The sequence below is a fragment of the Eupeodes corollae genome, chromosome 1 (genome assembly GCF_945859685.1).
Source record: "Eupeodes corollae chromosome 1, idEupCoro1.1, whole genome shotgun sequence".
Taxonomy (NCBI): domain Eukaryota; kingdom Metazoa; phylum Arthropoda; class Insecta; order Diptera; family Syrphidae; genus Eupeodes; species Eupeodes corollae.
The window spans coordinates 133,689,164-133,709,827 of record NC_079147.1 but is presented as its reverse complement, the minus strand read 5'-3'; the positions used below and the strand labels follow the sequence as shown (position 1 = coordinate 133,709,827).

General features: G+C 32.4%; 1 protein-coding gene across 1 annotated transcript in view; it reads left to right on the top strand.

Moving 5' to 3' along the window:
• The window catches only part of LOC129944803 (uncharacterized), a 29,691-nt gene extending 9,581 nt beyond the window's left edge, over window positions 1-20,110 (top strand). Inside the window, 12 exon segments of the mRNA XM_056054469.1 lie at window positions 934-1,246; window positions 1,301-1,451; window positions 1,513-2,073; window positions 2,138-2,307; window positions 2,369-2,816; window positions 9,855-9,909; window positions 10,721-11,033; window positions 14,096-14,246; window positions 14,986-15,546; window positions 15,620-15,786; window positions 15,854-16,305; window positions 20,008-20,110. Coding sequence (XP_055910444.1) covers window positions 934-1,246; window positions 1,301-1,451; window positions 1,513-2,073; window positions 2,138-2,307; window positions 2,369-2,816; window positions 9,855-9,909; window positions 10,721-11,033; window positions 14,096-14,246; window positions 14,986-15,546; window positions 15,620-15,786; window positions 15,854-16,305; window positions 20,008-20,110 — 3,445 coding nt within the window.
• The last annotated feature ends 554 nt before the right edge of the window (window positions 20,111-20,664 follow it).

The window sequence follows — 20,664 nt, the reverse complement described above, 5'->3', positions numbered from 1 at the left end:
GAAATGGAATAAAACAAGCTTTGTTTAAAGTATTAACAAAATTATTTTTTTGTTCGAAAGGCGCATTGAAATACCCGACTCGGCTTCTTATGGTGACACAGATCCGAGTAGTCTAATTTTCTATAACTCTTCCGTATAGATCCTACTGGCCTCTGTTGTGTTCAACTTTAGGGTATCTCTCGATTGTGGTTTATTTGCATAGGCCTGCGATTTCAAGAAATCCCACTGGAAAGAGTCCCAGTGGGGTCAAATCGCATGATTTTGTTGGCCAATTCAAATCACCCATGCGAGAGATAATCTTACTCTCAAATCGTTCTTGCAAAATGTCAATCGTGGTGTTTTCTGTGTGGCACGTAGCGCCCGCCATCCTGCTGGTACCAAATGCTGTCTAGGTCCATATGGTTCAATTTTGCCCATGAGAAATTAGATATCATCGTTATGTAGCACTCGCTGTTGACGGTGACAGCCTCACTAACACGTTGTCTATGTTCATGAACTTTGAGCTTCTGGATCAGTTGAATCTTGTACTGGTGTAGGCCCATGTTTTGACTCAAAATTCACCAAGTTGAAATCTGCGAAAGGCAGAATTCTTGTGCACTGCGAGGAATAGACTGCCTCGGGTTCTGCTGTACACGTCTTGTGCTGTTCAATCGTGTAACTTTCGTTACGATTTGGCTTAAGCAACTGAATAATAAACCATAGATTTAACAGATGTCACCAAAACAAATTGTCAGATTTCTATGTCATTTTTTATTATATTAAACAGTTTGTTAGACTTGTTAATCATGTCAATAATCATATGCAAGATCATATAAAAATTAACATGAATTAATATTACTTACATATACAATGAATGACATAAATTATAAAAAAATTAAAATATTTAAACAAAATTAAAAAATTAGTTTTTGCCTTATTTACTTCAATTAATAGATATGGAAAATTCAAAATTCAACAGACAAGACAACGCACAAATGAAATAGTTGAAACTTCAACTATATATGGCAGAGTAAGCGGTGTAAAATGGTTGTCAATTTATGGTGAAGAGTATTACAGTTTTGATGGAATTCCATATGCAAAACCGCCACTTGGAGATCTTCGATTTCGTGCTCCTAGAGAGCCAGATCCATGGACAGGTGTAAAGAAATGCACAAGAATAGGATCAAAACCAACTCAAATCAACTTTATATTAGGATCGGTTTATGGGAGTGAAGATTGTCTTTATTTAAATGTGTTCACGAAAAACGTGAGTTCATTATTTGGTATCTGTATTAAATGTATTTATATTCTATATCCTTAGCTAAATCCTTCAAATCCGTTGCCAGTCCTTGTTTGGATTTTCGGTGGAGGATACCAGTATGGAGAGGCTTCACGAGATGTCTACAGTCCAGATTATATGATGCAAGAAGATGTGATGCTTGTTACAATCAACTATCGCTTAGGACCATTGGGTTGGAGCACTGGTTAATAAAATGTGTGAAAAACATCGATACATACTGTCAATTGTTTTAGGTTTTATGTCATTTTCGGATCCAGACGTTGGAATTCCTGGCAATGCAGGCTTGAAGGATCAAATCATGGCTCTGAAATGGGTTAAGAATAATTGCAGTTCCTTTGGAGGTGATCCATCCAACATAACGGTTTTCGGTTTAAGTTCTGGTGCAAGTTCCACCCATATTATGATGCTAACAGAACAGACTAAAGGACTTTTCCATAGAGCAATTATTATGTCCGGAAGTGCTGTGGCACCCTGGGCTCTTGCTCCACCTGAAAATTGGAGCTATAAACTTGCTAAATTAGCAGGATACACGGGTGAAAATAAAGACAAACAAGTATGTGAGTTCTTGACCAAACTTAAATCGAGCGTTTTGTACAAACATTCTAAGAATTTGATAACCAAAAAAGAAGAACACAATAGGGATTCATATTGTTTTGGGCCAATAATTGAACCCTATGTGAGCGAAGAATGCGTCATTTCCAAAAGTCCTGTTGAAATGATGCGTGAATCGTGGAGTAATGCCATTCCTTTGATTATTGGAGGAAATTCTTTTGAAGGACTGATTATGTATGCGGGTAAATACCTTGTTTACAAATTCGTCTAACACTTTAATTTTCATTTATTTTTTCTTTCGAGTAGAATGTCGCAAGTTTCCGTATTTGGTGGAAGAATTAGGTGATTGTGAAAAAGTTGTCCCCTTAGAGCTCTCTTTAACACCAGAAGAACGAAAACAATTTGGACTAAAGATTAAAAAAACATATTTTGGCGATGCAGAACCGAGCTCACAGAATCTTCTTCCAATTTGCGATGTAAGTATTTTTCCTAAAGAAAAGAAAGAAAGTTAACTAAATTTCAATTTCCGTATTCCAGATGTTTACGTATAAATTTGTTTGGCATAGTATTCATAGAACTATTCTTTCACGGTCTGAATACGCTACTGCACCAACTTACGTTTACCGATTTGATTTTGATTCCAAACATTACAATCACATACGAAATTTCGTTTGCGGTCGAAAAATACAAGGAACTTGCCACGGTGATGAGTTGTTGTACCTCTTCTATAATTTCATAGGGAAGAAGCTTGACCATGGAAGTAGAGAATATAAGACGATAAGAACAATGATATCTTTGTGGACAAAATTTGCTGCGACGGGAGATCCTAATATTCCGGTCAAAAGTGATATAAAATGGAATCAAATTGACAAAAATAGAACGGTCTTCCAGTGTTTGAATATATCTGATCATTTGGAAATGATTGATTTACCTGAGAGCGAAAAACTTAAGCTCTGGGACAGTATGTATCCTAGGCAGTTATTGTATTGATATTACAAATTTGAAACTAACAGAAAACAAACATTTAATTTTAAATATGTATGATACATTTGATTTTAATAATAATAAAGGGGTAAAAGCAGTAGATTGTAAGGCGAAGACACACCACATATGGTGTGTCTATGAAAAATAGTCTAGTTGCTTTGTTATTTTTTCGTTAAAACTGTGTTTTTCTATTTATCGGAAGTTCTTTTTTATGAACAGCTGAAAATTGTGTGCCCAAAAGTGAAACAAATCGTTCTACTGATTTGTGTTTTAATTTGACACAATTCTGTAACCTAACCAAAAAAGTATAAAAGACCTATCAAACAATTTAAATTATTGGTTTTAATGATAAAAACTGATAATAGCTATAACTGGCCCTAACAAACAGGTTAATTATTTTTGCTTAAAAAAAAACAACAATATAAAATAAATTATGTCTGTTCATTTTGGTTTCAAAAATTAAGACAATTTTATTACAACAATTTAGGTAAACATTTCTACGAATAACGAACATTTAATAGTCGTTACTTGTTTGCAATTGTTAATTTGTTGTCTGTTTTTATTAAATGTAAATATGTAAATAAATTAGGTGGTGCAACAATGCGTTCAGAACTAGGCGCCTAGTGACTTACAACTCTTAACCATTCCTGTGTGCGAATACTGTTGGCAGAGACGGGGGGACCTAAAGTTTTAAGCCGAATCCGAACTGCTAATTTGAGAAAGCACTTTTCATGACAAAAATTACTCTTGGAGAATTTATCAATTCCTCGCAAGATAGCATAGGCAGTGATCAAAATCTAGGACTCAAATAATCTTTACTTAATGGTATCGAATCATTTGTTTGTGTTTCGGGTCTCAGGCTTATGATGCAAGCATTAGAAAATAAAACCATTTTATGAATTATGTTCTCATTGGTAACCAAATCCCGTTTGTGGTGCTATAGTATCTGTAGTCCTTCTTTCGGCTCTCCTAAACTTCTTTTGATAGAGAACCTATAGACAACGCTACTGTTGTTATTATTTAGGTTCCGTGGAACAAAATTCCAAATCTATGAGAATCTCCATGAAACGAATGCGTGCATACAAAGGAAACAATTCTAAATGTAGAGCTTGTTTATTGGATGACCTTGCCCATATTGTAGGAAAGTTATTCATTTCGTATGGTTTTGCTCCACATATAACACAGCTACTCGAAGAGGATGTATTTGTTACATCTTGTTCCACTTTACCATCTATATTATTGTGAAATATAACTGATTTTTGTATTTAAAACAACCGAACCTATGATTACTACTGTTTCGTGTAAATTTCTTATCTTATTTTTAACCGTGTCTTTTTCTACCCGGACTAGGCTTTCCGTTTTTTTTTTTGGGAATGGAACTTTAAGTGGCCTCTTACAATAATTTGTGCAGGAAGGTGTGGGATCTATCCGAATTTTAATCGATGTCATGAACAAAAAAGATATCACTAGGAGTGAAGCACAGTTAGAAGGCGTTGAAGTAGCAGCAGGGAACTACTTTGTGACGACAGTCATCTGTTAATGCTAATAAATAGCGAAAGCAACTCTCAAACAATTGACAAAATAAAGGCAAACATGTGTGCTAAAACTATCTTCAACGAAATTTGTTTTTTGAATAATCATGCCTACATTAAGGTGCTTATTTAAGTTAGCTTCAGAAATTCACGAAAATGCAAATAGCAGAAATTTGGTTTTGCCATTTACAAAAGTGTAGCCTACATTAAGGTGCACACTTATATTGGATTATAAAAGAAATGATCATATTATGATTATTTGTGATCATAGCACAGATAATAAATTTATTAGATACATTTATTATCTATGCTTATAGTTTTAGAAATTCACTAGCATACAAATCACGTTAAAGATTTATGCACATTTAAAATAGGTAGGTATGTATGTTTAGAAATTTTATTTTGAATAGCTTGCTATTAGGACAGCTGTCACTTTAATCTGTCGTCTTTTGACATTTGATAAGCAAAAACAACCCCATATATGACTAAAAATGGAACAATACGCGCTTTTTGATCCTAGAATTCGGGAATTTTTCGATTACAAACAGTAGCAAATATGTGAGGACATGAAATTTTATATAATTTTTGCTTTTAGAATTCAATGTTATAACTTATTTTTCAGTAAATAAAATACATTTTATTTAACAATATAAAAGTAGTAACTTACATTGATAAATATTTTTCTTAATTGTTTTTTTGTTTTAAAAATCTTCCTCGATTATAAGTTTTCTATATTTAAGAGCAGCAATAGAATAATTATAAGCGAGTCCCAGTCTTCTTCTCCATTTAATAACCTGAATAATTCAGTTTCATCGAGGTTTCTTTTATTGAAGTGGATAATCCGGAATTCTTTTAGGACTGGACACCCCGCAATAAAGTGAAAGGTATCTTTCCGTGCTTTCATATTACAAAGGCTAGGCAGATCGGGTCGATGTGGCATATAATTAAGGTTATTCGATTGTGTTGTTATTTATCAGATACGATCTATTCTGTAAATTAAAATTTAAACGACTGTAGTAGTTCCTGAATATCGATGATCTAGGAGGAGTTCCTGTTTTTAGACTCTTATGCTGTATAGTTGAAAGAGTTTCGTGGCAATTTGAGAATTCTTCCCTTTTGTTTCATCTGTAATGTCGTTTATGTACATGGTAAATAGAAGTGCATTCAATATACAACCTTGTTTGAGACCCGCTGATGTTGCAAATTCATCGGATATGGTATCACCGTCCCAAACGTTTGCTAAGTTGCTTTCCTACAAAGCTTGCTCGAAAGTCGACAAAGAAAGCATATAATTTCTTTCCTTTTTTTTTTAAATAATCGGCAATGATTATAAAGGTAAATATTTGGTCGATGGTTGAGTATTTTTTCCTGAAGCCGTCCTGAAATTCTGATAGAATATTGATATTTTCTACCCATTGACAAAGCCTGGGGTGTATAAGTCCTGAAAAAAATTTAGCGCAGGTATAATAATATTGCTCTATAGTTCGACGGATCTTCAAAAGTGCCTTTTATATATATTTGAAAAATAATTGATTTCTCAAAAGCTTCGGGAACTAAACAACTTTCGATTATTTTTTTTGAACTCATTTTCAAGTTAGATTATAAACTCGTTTGTGGCATGCTTGTAGAACTCAGATTGTATACGATCATCTCCAGGGGCCTTGTTGTTCTTTGTGTTCATTATTATTTGTTTCACTTTTGGAATTGAAAAAGGTGCATCTAAAAACTAGTTCAAAATAAGTGGTTTGGCGTATTGCATCGGAGGTCCCATCGTTGTGATATTTAAGAGTCTGATAAAATTGTCTTTTAGGCTTGATGCTTGCAACCCTGCGGCAATGAGATTTGTGTTTCCATTTACAGGTTTCCAGAATTGAACGGAACCAAGAGTGTTATTGATAATTTCCATATTCGATTGATCAAAAACTGCTTTCTTACTATTGCATATTCGTTTAAAATTTGTGCTCGCTTCAGTATATAGTTTTTTTTTTTAAATATCAACGTTGTGCAACCGTAGAAGGTTTAAGAACTTAAATGGTAGATCTCTAGCTTTTCAACACTCAATAGCAAACCATTTTTATTTGCAAATTGGTTGTTTTCTAAGTGGTCTGTCTTTTGGGTAAGCTTTTTTAACAACTTCTGTAAGAGAACTTATTTTCACAGGCATACCAGAATTTGCAAGTTGTTCGAGTTCTAGTCCCAAGTTAATTTGGTAATCTATCTTATTTGTATCTCCAGTTTAGTTAAGGAATAAGTTTCAGTTGTTTTTTATTTAAGACGCTATCTAACTCCGAAAAAGAAAAAGTCATTTCAAGAGGCATGTGATCTGAGAATGTCTCAGTTCCTACTCTGAAGTTGCTAATAATGTTACCCCAGAAGCCAGTGACAAAGCAATAGTCAATGACGGGGCATGCAGTAACTCTTTTGAATGTATATTCTCCCACGGGATCTCCTGCGCAGCTACCATTCAAAACATGACAATCATATGCATCTGCAAGTTCCAATATTTTAGATCCTTTGCTATCACATAATGTGTCTTTAGATTTAAGGATCAGAGTTTTCACTGAATAAGTTATTTTGTGAAAATCCGATTCTAGCGGTAAAATCTCCTACAAGCATTAAATTATTTGAGTCCATGTTCTGCAGAGTGTCACATAATTTGTTTTAGTCAACTTCCAAATGGCTGCAATTTAAATAAATTGGAATTATGTACAATCTGTTATTGTCAACGTGAACTTCCAGAATATGGGAATCATCCGCTCTCTTAAAACTTATGTCTGTTCCAGTTATATTTTGTCTGTATCCAAAAAGTTCTCCTCCGCTGCAATGACGAAAGTTAGTTGTTTTTATAGCATGATTCCATTTTGAAGTACTATTAGTAAACAGAGTAGTTCCCTTATTTATTGAGGCTTATGTAGCTATGTTCAGTTTAATACAATTTATCAGATTAAATCTATCTTCAACACTCCGTAGATGATTATCAAGTCCTGCAAAAGGTTAATAATGGGGACTTCTCGTATTGGAGAAACTCTACGTTTAATCTACAAATGTGCTTCCCGACTAGAGTCATCAGCTAAACCGCAGCAATAGTTCATATCTGTCGTTTCCGAGAGTAACTTGCCAACGTTTTGTTTTAAACAGAGTATCCTTCCGTATTAATTTGAACTTATGTTAAACATAAGTTTTTATAGGCGGAAGGGAACATTTTTTAAAAAGCAACAACCATACAATCACTCGAATGTAAATTTTTGAGCAAAAGTCAGATCAGGGTTTGGTTGATAGTGAAATTAACCAAAAGGCAGGAACAACAAACAAGAAGTTCTGGAACTTTTCGCAAGCTAAACGTTGCAATGAGAAGCTTATGACACAGCAATTAAAAATGCAGACAAAAACTCACAGAAATGAAGGTGTTAGTAGGAAGTCACTAAAATAAATGGAGCTTAAACCCATTGCGGCTTTCGCCTGGTTGCGGATGTCTATTGAAACAGTTAAGCTACGACACTACGGCTATAATATTTCCCTCATAGATGGTTTTTTAATTACTTGTTTGATATTAATTAAGTTTTATATTTTCCCGATAAACCGACGGCAAAATGATAATAATTAACAAATTAAAAAATGTAGGATTTATAACGCAACGCACATTTGTTTTTTCTTCTGCCATTGCTTGTTCTGATTTTCAAATCGAATTTGACAGCCAGCGCAGCCTCGGACTGAATCTGGAAAAAAGGGAAATGTTTTACTCTCTCTCATGCGCTCTGTTATTTTTACTAGCACAAGTTTTAAAGTGCAGAACGACTTCGGAATAAAAATGACTCAAACTTCCATTTTTAAACTAGGTATGGAACCTTCTTATCATTAAAATTAAAAACTAAAAATCCTGAAAGTATACATTAAAAGTATAAAGAAAAAACAGTTTTATTATTCTCAAAAACCAAAACCCAAAAGTAAAAAATACGAAGAGAAAAAGAGAAAGTATAAGAATATTTGTCAATTATCTCAAAAACAACAGGGTTAGATATTTTGGGGTTCCAAATTAAACGTAAATAAAACACCGATAAAATATTTTTTTTCATGAATATTCTTTTTTATTAGAGAGTCTGAACGCCGTTATTATGTGTGAAACACTACATCATTATAATGAATACCACGTCAAATTTTCGACACATATTTGGCGGTATCTAAGCCCTAACTTAACGAATGTTGGCAAGTGCTCAAGAGTTAAAGGTTTATCTGCATAGACACGGTCTTTCGCGTAGCAACCCCAAAAAGAGCCCAGCGGTGTCCAATCGCATGATCTTGGTGGCCAGTTGATATCGCCACGACGAGAAATTACGCGTCCAGGAAATGATCTCTTGCAATAAAGCCATAAGTGCTCGACTTGTGTGGCATGCGGCACCATCTTGTTAAAACCCAAGTCGTATTCTTTAACAGCAGGCACAAATAAGTCGGTTATACCATGACCATAACGCTCCGAATTGACTATGAAAGTCGTTCCATCGTCGTTCGAAGAAGTAAGGTCCATTGGCAATTCCGGACCAAAGAGCGCACCAAAAAGTGACATTTTGTGGTACCCCAAACACTTTCGTTTATTTAACATACCCAGTGAGTGAGTGAGATATAGGCTTCGTCGCTCAAAAAAAATGTGTTCGAATAATCGCCGTCCACCGCCTGTCTATTGTTCAAGCACTCATTCAAGCACTCAACGACGAGGATTTGACACATTCGGGTTTCGGCGACACTTACACTTACAGCATACTAGAGATATTTTCGATGATACCAGCGAAACGATGATGCACAGGCCTTACAATATCTGTAACCAATCCAGTCTCTTAAAAATTCTTCACAATTTTGACAATTGCTTGCATAGTTGGACGATTATGTTAACCATAATCTCCTCTTAAAGCACGATATGTGGCTTTGGCAGAATCACAATTTTTGTAGCAGGTTTTAACAATTTGTATTCTTTGTGCTTTAGTTAAGCGATCCATTTTTGTTAATTTCAGGCTGTCAACTGAAAAGGTAAAAGAAGATGGTTTAACAACTTAGTTTGACAGATGTCGAATTCCAGCCCCAAAATGGATAACACATTAGAAAACAGAAAAACAACTATGTTATTTTGTATTGTCCCCATTTTTTTGTCTATTTTATGGTAATTTTTTTTAGAAAATTTCCCTTTCCGCCTGATCGGAAGGAAATAAATCCCCCCATCACACACGATGGTAGATTGTCTTAACCGAACTTACTCGTTCTAGCTTTTTGATGTCACCATGGATAAGATCATATTACAAAAATGTTATACATATTTGTTCATTGATGCTGGTCACACCATCACTTTTTAAGTTTATTTGGTTGTCAAAAGTAATCTCAGTACAGTCATAGGGGGTTATTTATTTGATATTACTTTTAGTACAAAACGAGCATTGAAGCTATAAAGAACTTGTTTTTATTAGATTAGTTTGATTGTTTGTTTGTTTAATTTTTGTATTTTTTGGTGTTGATATCACAAGTGGTCAAGATGATTTCCAAAGTTAGTCTCAGTGGGAAACTTTATTATAAATATAGGTAAGTCAATTTCTTTTCTTGGTTTAAATGATTGTGACCATAATATTTGTATTTTATTGCGAATTGAAACATTAACGAAAAATAAAAATAATGTAGATAATGGTTTGAGATAAGCGTTAAAATCTGCGAATAAAGCTAAAAATAAGAAAACCTCCATTAACTAAAATAATTCTAGTCTTAATAAGCAAATGTATGTACACATGTATGTATGTAGATAAAATTAATTTTCCGTTCCTCGTATACCATAAAATCATAATCAGAATATCTTATTTGAATTTGATTAAATCTACCTACACCTACGTACAATACAATTCTATTTTAATTTTGGCATGTTTTATTATTTTTGCAAAACAAATTTAGAATAATAACTGTTTTGATAACTTTATATATGCATACATACATACAAAGGCAGGGTCTTAGCCTAAAACATTCTTTTAATGTCAAGATGTAATTTCAAGAATGTAGGTAACTATAAATTATTAACAATCGCATACACAGAATAAATTGTTGTCTTAGATTGGTAAGAAATGCTATATTTTCGATTGTATTTATTTTAAATGACGATAAAGGTAGGTATAGATACTCCCGTTTAAAGTACAAATGTCCAATTATTAAAATATTATGAAATGTATAATTATAAAACCGAAACAAAAATAATTATTTTCATTGTATCTGTGAGAAATATTTGTGCAGTAAATGTCTACATTATATTTAAAAATATGTACCTACATGCGTATACCTAATATATTAAATTACTTTAGATATTTCAACTTTTTTATTGTTAACAAATATATGTTTGACTTTTTTTCAGAACACTTGAACATAAACTTAACCAATATAGGAATAATACTGGCGAGACAACAATTGCAGAAACAGAATATGGAAAAATCAAAGGCGTTAAGAGGAAGTCTCTATACGACAAAGATTATTATAGTTTTGAAAAAATTCCGTTTGCTGAACCACCGTTGGGCAGTTTGCGATTCAAAGCTCCACAACCACCCAAACCCTGGAATGATGTTTTAGATTGTACTCAAATGAACCCAAAACCAATGCAAATCAACATAATCAATGGTTATGTTGAGGGAACTGAAGATTGCCTTTATTTGAATGTTTACACCAACGACGTAAGATTTAAATAATAACTATTACAATACTTAATGCAATACATATATTTAAGATGGGTATAGGTACGGTCTTTATATAGAAGTGTTTTTTTAAAGTAGTCGAATAGAATATTTTAGAATTATTTAAATAGTCATAATTCTAAAGAATTAGCAAAGCATTTTTCTTTAATATCGACCGAGAGCTTTTAGGGCTCTGTAGTTTCGTTTACCTTTTAAAATATTCTTACGGTGGTTATTTACTATCATTGCTTTACAAGAACATTTTAAAACCTTATCATGAAATCTTAATGAATTTTACTTAATTCGAATGGAAAAATTTTGTTATGGCATTTAAATTTAAGTATGATTTCTGGCCTGAACGTAGTCTAATGTGAAGGTCCACTTTTCGATGACTTTTTCTATAATTTGTGGCCGTATATCAGAAATAATTTATTAATCGTTTTGAGCTTATCGGCTTATAGATTAAAGAATTAGAAAATATTTCAGCGGCGTTGAGTTGCGCGATATCAGAGGTCAATTCACGGGTCTGTAACATAAACTATGAAGTTACCAAATGTTTCCTTTACTAAATCAATTGTGTCACAGCTGTGTAAGTTAAGGTTAAATCAGCCGTCCGTAATGGAGTAGGACCCTCTTAGGCCAATTTAATGGCCCATTGTGATACCACATCCTGAGGCTTTCATTGAAACTAGTTTGAGTCCCTTACGAAACTTAAAAGACTGAATTTGTTAATGGTATTGAGATCGTTTAGATCGTTATAGAAAAATTGTTTTTTTTTATCTCTTCCTTATCCGTACAGCTTCTGGAAAAGTCATTTCAAAATACACTTAGCTAGTGTAGGTCAGATGTTTTACATGAACTAACAAGTGGTGATGGCCTTAAACATTATGGTTATTGCATTTTACATATTACATATGTTACAAAACAATATCCTTATTTATTATTTCCGTCCGTAAGGCACTGAACGGTCGGATATTTGTGAAGTTGATCTATTCTCGTAACCTTTCAAACCTTCTGACATTACCCACAGGACTCTTAGAGCCTAAGACTATTTAGGACCAGCATACAAAAATATTAAAAAAAAAAACTCAGTTCGCTGAAAGGAATCATTTACGCCGACGACCACAATACCTTTGACAACATACATATCTTTTCTAACATTTAATTTTTTAAGAACTTTCCTTTTTTTGTTTCGTTGATATAATGGAATAATGAAATATAAATTATTTGTAAAAAAGAGGCTGGGAGCGACCCACACTGATAATAATTTAAAGTCGATTCCTTCACTTGTTCTTGAAATATCGCTATTCGAACATCAATGTTTACCAATTTTCGTGTAGATTTTATTTTTTGTCAATTTTTATAAAAATTGCTTAATGTCGAACACAATATTTTTTATAAGATAATTAGTTTGAAGCCAATATCTTTAATTTTTGAAAAGACATTTGAGTCGAGAATCAATTTATTACCAAATTTTAGTAATGTTTTTTTTTAGGTGTCTATTTTTTTGTAAGAAAACTCTCAATTCAATATTTTCAAAATATTGCAAGATGTCAAGAACGTTATCCTTCTTGTGTTTGAGATAAAATCGTTTTTCGATCGTAAAATATTCGAGGTGCCAATTATTTTTGTTTAATTTTTTTTTCTGTTTCTTATAAAGTTTGTTGATTTAAAACATTTTGTTTTAATTTTCTTGAGATGTGACTGACGAAAAAAGCTTTCCGATCGAACAGACATACGGATGTACGTAAACACGCACACCCAGACATCTCTTTAAAAATCTTTTTTTTAGGCTCTAGACTTAACTTAACTCATTAAAATGGCCTTATTGTTTTGTTCATCTCTGTATAGTATACGTACCAAAAAATAATTAACATTAGTGAGCGTATTTAGTATTATATAGCAATTTATAAGAAATAATAAAAACTATAGAAATGTTATTTGTTTAAGATTAAAAGTTTTTTATATTTGTTTCGCTGTTCGGAAGAAACTTCTTCCAAAGTTTCTTTCGTACATACTCGTAGATGTCTGTTTTCATTGTCGATTCCACCACACTCCTCATATTTTGTGTTAATTAAATAATGTTACCTTATTACAAAGCATTCTCGCGAAAAAAAAGAATTGGATTTCTTAATAACGTTTTACAAATACGAATTCTTTTATAATTTGTATGTACATATATTATGTTACTTTCAATAATTAATTTAAATAATTTTTTATTCATAAGACTAAAACTCCTTTAACTATTCTCCCATCAATTAAATTGTCATGCATATAAAATATCAATATGTTCATATGTACGTAAGTATAAATACGTGCATTTTAATTATAATTTCAATATTATATAGTTTTTAAGTGAGCTGTCAATGTCAAATACATTCCTTAATTATATTATTTTGTAAAGTCCTCCTGGTCCTTTTTTCAATTAACATCAATTTATATGTGACATAATAAGGATACTCTTCTTACTTCCTCTTACACTTCCCCAACAATCTTGTTTTCATGCTAATAGGGAATAAAATATTTAGAATAATTTGTTTGTTTTTTTTTCAAAAAACATTTTTTCGTTTAATTCTATTACTCTCAAAAGCTTTTTTATTATTATTAGTCTTTTTAGGCTCGTTCTCTGAAATAGTTCATAAATGTGTAGGTATTAAGGTACGTTAACTAAAGAACCTACATATATGTATTCGTATATTTTGAGAGAATTTTGTTCTACGATTAAAATGAAATAATTTACAAAAATCCGTGAACTTACTTTTTTACTTCGAATATATGTTCCCTATCTCTTATCTTCTTATAAGATTGGTGTATACGCTTTAAACAATAAAGGACAACCATGCCCTTGAATTTAATTTTTTTGTTATTAATATAAAATAATTGAAAAAAAATTGCTTAATTCGTTTTGTAAATTGTTAAAGTATTCTTAATTCTTTCTTATAACAATGATTCGAAAAATTTCAATTGTTTTTCAATAAAATATTAATATTATTAATTATATTAGCGTATTTATACAAACAATTGTCAATATTCTTCAAGAAAAATTAATATTAAATTTACAGCTCAAACCGAAAAAACCACGAGCAGTTTTGGTTTGGATTTATGGTGGTGCCTTCATCCTTGGCGAAGCAAATCGTGATTTTTATAGTCCAGAATTATTAATGACCAAGGATATCGTATTGGTGACTCTCAACTATAGAGTGAATGCTTTTGGTAAGTTTTATTGAAGCACAATCGGCAAAAATAAAAAAAATATATTAACATAAGTTTGTAATTTTATGTATTGTATTACCCGGTCAACTAATGCATTTTATAAACATAAGAAATATAAATTTTGTTTATTTGTTATTACTCACACAGCCGACGCTCTAAAGCTTTTTATTGTAAAAGTATTAAGTATGTTTTACGAGTACTTTATCTTCTATTCATTTGGCGGGAAAGCACACATGCTTTTAGTTGAATTGCAGTAAGCGGCTACTATTTAACATAAAGAATTCAGGACGAAATTTTAAATTTTGATTACTTTACAAAGTTATCGTATTTTCTTCATTTAAAAAAAATTGGAAGAACTGAAAAAAGCCACTATCACTAAAGTATTAAGTTTGCTCTTTCCAATCACATGGAAATGCTTAAAATGAAGTTCATTACAATTCGTAGAATTGTTCACCTTTCTTATTTTTCTTTGACGAATGTGTCAAGTTTCGATGTGACAAATTTTAACAAATGGAGTGAAATAAATTTATTACTTTAGGTTTTAGGTTTCGAGACTTAATTATTTAAGAATAATTGCAAAAACGACCGGATACTAGAGACCGCCCGGGTAGTCACACACCTTCCATAATTTGTTCTAATATTTAACATCACTTTATGCCTATTTTCTATCGCCGATGACTAGTGCATGATGCATACGAAAATAAATGTCATTATAACCATAATATTCTCAATTCTATAGGTTTCCTGAGCCTGAAAGATCCAAAAGCTGACGTGCCTGGCAATGCTGGTCTAAAAGATCAAGTTATGGCCTTAAAATGGATAAAAAATAATTGTTCACAATTTGGTGGAGACCCGAATAATATTACAGTTTTTGGCGAAAGCGCTGGCGCAGCTTCCACACATTACATGTCCATTACGGAACAAACCAAAGGTCTTTTCCAACGTGCAATTTTGATGTCTGGCAACGCAATAACACCTTGGGCATCGGTAAAGCAAAAAGACTATGCCTATCGATTGGCAAAACATTGTGGATACTCTGGTGAGGACAACGATAATGATGTGCTCGAATACTTGCGTGGTGTTAAGGCAAGTGATCTTGTTGTGGACGATGCTAAGCTTTTGACCTTGGAGGAACTACGTGCTGGTACATTATTCTGTTTTGGACCAACTGTTGAACCGTATGACTCTAAGGACTGTGTTGTTCCCAAGGAACCAGCAGAAATGATGAAGACAGCATGGAGTAATAGTATTCCTATGATAACAGGTTTTACTTCATCAGAGGGATTACTATTTCACGCAGGTTGGTTAATTCTATTCAAAAATAACTGTTTTGTATTTTATGAATTTTTACCCACGTCTTTAAATTTATTTAGCCTTATCAAAAGAACCAAATGCCTTGTACGAGCTTGAGACTTGTGCTTACTTGGTGCCATCAGAACTTGTGGATGACAGAGAAAGTAAGAAATGTCTGGAGCTTGGAAAGAAATTAAAGGACGCTCATGTAAACCAAGATTCAACGCCTTTAAATTGTTTACTCGACGTAAGATACCAAAATGCCTTAATTTATAAGAACAGTATGTTATATAATGCATGTTTTTTTTTTGAAGATCATGGGATTCAAACACTTTGTCAATCCAATGCAGCAGTTTTTAGCTTCAAGAGCTAAATACTCTCTAGCTCCAACATTCCTTTATAGGTATGATTTTGATTCTGATAACCTATTCCTGCCGTTCCGAATTATGAGACAAAAAGGTTTACGTGGATCAAGCCATGGCGATGAGCTAAGCTATTTGTTCCACTCGATTACCGGGCGTAAAATGGATAAAAACAGCAGGGAATACAAAACTATCGATCGGATGACGAGTTGGGTTAGTCAATTTGCAATTACTAGCGATCCAAACTGTGAAGCTTTACAATCAGTTCAATGGAAACCTTTGGAAAAAGATAACACTGATTTGAAATGCTTAAATATTTCGGATGAAGTCGAAATCATCGATTTACCAGAGAAAGAAAAATTAAAAGTCTGGGATTCATTATATATACAATAAAATCAATATATGTTTTTTAAATTCATAATAAAACTGTGAAGAAATTAAATTTTCAAAATTACGTTTTGAAATTTGGCTATCTTTAAAAATGTATACTCTTGCATCATTATTTGAGAATTTAACTAACTTTAACTGCTTTAATTTCTACCTATTCCTGCATCAATTGGAAATATGAGACTGATATACATTTTTTTAGTTAAAGTAGACTTAATGTCTTTCAAAGGTTTTTGAAAATAAAATTGCAGTTTTTTATCAAGTTGGATTATGGGAAATACAAGGATTGTCAAATTATTTCATTTATGTATTCAAAAACAACCCTATTTCAAATACGGTTATATACTTTATACGTTCATCTACAAACACCAGGGACGGATTTAGGGGATTGCAATCGGGGTGGAACCCCCTGGGCCACCAAAAACGGGGGGCCCCACAATAGATACTTCGGAATTTTTTTGTTTAAAATTCTAACTAATAAACACTAGTACTTTGTACATACATGATTATTAAATTATATTAATCTTAAAAAACAGATATCATTGATTTATATTTGTTTACTCCAATCAGGCAACCAATGAAATATCAAAATCTCAAATGGCACTAATAAGATAACGGGGCCCCACAATTCACTACCCATCTTGGGGAAGTATCCCAATCGCTTAGTGGCTGCGTGGGGTGGTACTTGGCCGCAACCTCGGCCATATATTTCTTATATATATATTACATATAAATTAATTGCTGTATATCGGTGTTCTTCAATTCTTGGAAAAATCAATTATAATTGGTAATTTGTCCATCGGCTTTTCACCATTGACTGGTATTGTGTCTATTAGGAGTACATCATACTAATATTATAAATGCGAATGTAAGTCTGTTTGTTACGCTTTCACGCAAAAACTACTTAACCGATCATCATGAAACTTTGTACATACACTCTTGAAGGTATTAGAAGTAACAAAGCATACTTTTTATTAAAAAAAATTAAAAAAATTAACGAAAAATATGAAAATTGATTGTCAAAATATCGTCAAATTTAGCTACTTCAACGCCATCTAGCATCATCTAGCATTATAGTAATGAAGTTTCAACCCTGAATACTGTAATACCAACCTACTGTATTACCCACGGTGACGACAATATCTAATTCAATATCTAATTCAATTGAATATAGTTTCAACTGTTTCTATATTTACCGTACATGTTATGAATGTCTGCGCATGTTGTTGCATCATGTTAGAGGTCCAATTAGCTTAACAGAACTTAAAATTGCCAATGGTCAGGAATGTCAAGCCTACCGAGAAGCATGTGAAGCTCGGCGATTGTTAAAATGACAATCATTGGGATGAAACTATGGAGGAAGCTGTACAATGTCGATCGCCAGATAAAATCAGGGAACCTTACGCTATGCTTTTATCTTCTTGCGGTCTTTCTAACCCTCAAACTCTTTGGAATAAGTACAAAGAATACATGCCTGAAGATATTTTACATCACCTGCAGCAAGTACACACAGACATTACTTTCAATGAACATGTCTACAATAAAACGCTAATTATAATAGATGATTTTGGAATGTCCAGCCCTCGATGAGACAATGTGGATGATTTTGATAATGAAATTGCACGAGAGCTTGATTATGATTTCATAGCACTGCAACATAAAGTGGCAGAATCAGTCCCTCAATTACTTCCAAAGCAAAATCATGTTTTTCATCAAGTTTTACGTAAAATAGACTCCGGCAGTGGTGGACTCTTCTTCCTTTAGAATTCAGAATTATTTATTTTTGTGACGGTGAAATATATTTTAACATTTGTTGTTGCATTTCAATAAGCATATATTAAGGTGTTGAAACTTCATTGTCTGTAGTATTTTTAAAAATTGTTGATCTCAGCCAAGCAATAAAATTTAGTTATTATATTGACTCATTTCTATTATTATACCCTTACCCTTTATCTTTCATACTTATTTAATTTCTCCACTGCGGGCGAAGCCGCGGGTAAAAAGCTAGTATTTCATAAAAGTATTTCTTAAGACGATGACGAGGTCCCACATCCCAGTTCCGATTTGTGGAACTTAAAATTTTGACATTTTCGACGTTTCAATCTCCGCAGCCTCTAAACAAAAGTTTTTTTTAGAGAGATGTCTGTGTGTATGTGCGCCGCCCGTACGTATGGGTACCTTTTTTTCGTGGGCCATATCTCAAGAACATATCGTCGTTGTTCTTTGAAAACTCCCTAAGTCCATTTTCCGCAAATATGAAATAAATACACTAAGTTCATGCAAATGACAAAATTTATATTTTTCAAAACTCCCTAAGCTTAACGATGCACCATTTTTAAATTATAAAGAATTAAAACTCTCAAAATCTATTAAATTGCATGTTGATTTCAAACTTTTAATGCAATAAATATCTCGAAACACAAAAAATGGACTTAGGGAGTTTTAATAGAACGACGACGATATAAGGATATCGACATTATTTGTACAGATAACAACATGAATAGACACAGAGAGTACTTTCAGAGTTTACTAGACAAAAAATATTTGTACCTCGAATATCTACGAACAAAAAATAAATTTACCTCCAAAAAAAAATGAATGCGCCGAAGAATAATATTTTTGCGAATTGATACTGTTTTAACACAACATAAAAATATTATTACGAAAAGATGGCAAAAATTGATTTTTAAGTCAAACATCTTTTTGAAAATTAAAGATATGTACCCTTATTTCGTAAGGCGTTGAACGTCTTGCATCGCATGTTTAACATTTCGTTGAGTTTTTTTACTTAAGGTAGGCTGTGATAGTAAAAGATTTAAGTCAGTTCCAACTCTTCCTTTCGCGAAAATGTTAGGAGTTCAGCTCGCTTCGCAAAGTCACTTTCGATCAAACTTAGGATATAGTTTAGTTTTAGATTTCTTTGTTCAAACGAAAGTACATTTCAAATCTAGTTATAAACTGAATGTTAAACCATTGTTCAAATAAATTTAAACGTAGTTTGAGTCCGGTAAGTCTAATGGTCATAATATACGTTTCTGTGTTGAACTGAAAAAAAAAAAAAATCTCAAACCCATTTTTTTTTTCATTTGAATTTTAATTTTATGTCAAAAGTCAGCTATTCAGCTATTTCCGTGGATCATATTGTGGAATGTAAAAGAGAAGAAAATGTTAGTCAAAAAGACAGTATTTCCTTAAAATTAAAAATCTACGAAAATAAGTAAACCTAAACATTGATGTTCGATTATCGATATCACGTGAATAAATGAAGGAATTGAAGTCAAAATGATTTTATTCTGTTCTTAATTTTGTTTTACTAAATACACAAAATATTGCTAATAATATTTTGTTAGAGTCTTAGACGGATACGGATGAGATGTTTTGAATGTGGGTCGCATCCCAGGCTCGTTTATTTGTTTTCATATTAAAGTAGCCCCTAGTGAAACTACTCCTTCTCCCAGGAAGGTCGGATGGGTGAAATGGATGAATTGTTTTCCATATAAATTTCTTAAAAATCCTATTCAATTTACTGGTTTATTGTAACACTTGTATAATTGCATAAGATTGCGTTTTTGTTCTTGCAAAACAATAAGAATTTCTTTATAAAACGCTTCAAATTAGTTGTGAATATTTTCTTGAAAAAATTGATTAGCTCGCTTTGAGTTTTTAGCAGAATTCTGTATTAACTTTTTTTAAATTTGCATAAAAAACCCAATTTTTAGAACGTGGCCCAACTTAAGGTACATATTCGGCAATGTGCCTGCTAAAGGTGATATAGTTAAGCCAGTTGGATTTGATCCAGCGGCATTATTCTTTTGCAGTTAAATACAATTTTATTAACTTCAAATAGAAAGTTTTTGTAATGGTCCGATTTATCGAATTGACAATTTTGACATTTCTTGACGTTTCAAGGTCCCTAGAGTCGAAATAAAAGAAAGATGTCTGTGCGTCTGTGTGTACGTATGTTCGTACGTCCGAACGCTAGCTACTTTTTTTTCGTCGTTCATAGCTCAAGAACCAGTAGAGACATCGACTCCAAATAAATTTAGCTATACAGAAAATAATGCAGAAAGATGCACAAGGTCTCTGAAAAAAAAATGTTTCTCCTTCAAAATTTTACCAATGAAAAACAATTTTGTGCAACGAAAAATAACGTTTATAACATCAATTTTTTACAATTTTGAGAAAAATCAAATTGTCAGTTTTTATAAAAAATAAAAATATCACTCAAAGTTAGTAAAAATTGTATTTCGACTCAAATATCTTTTCAAAAACTTGAGATCAGGACTTTAAATTTATTTTTTCTTATAAGAAATATTGTTTTCAACGTTCGGTAAAATTTTGAGAAAAATGGAATTGACAGTTTTTTTACAAAAAAA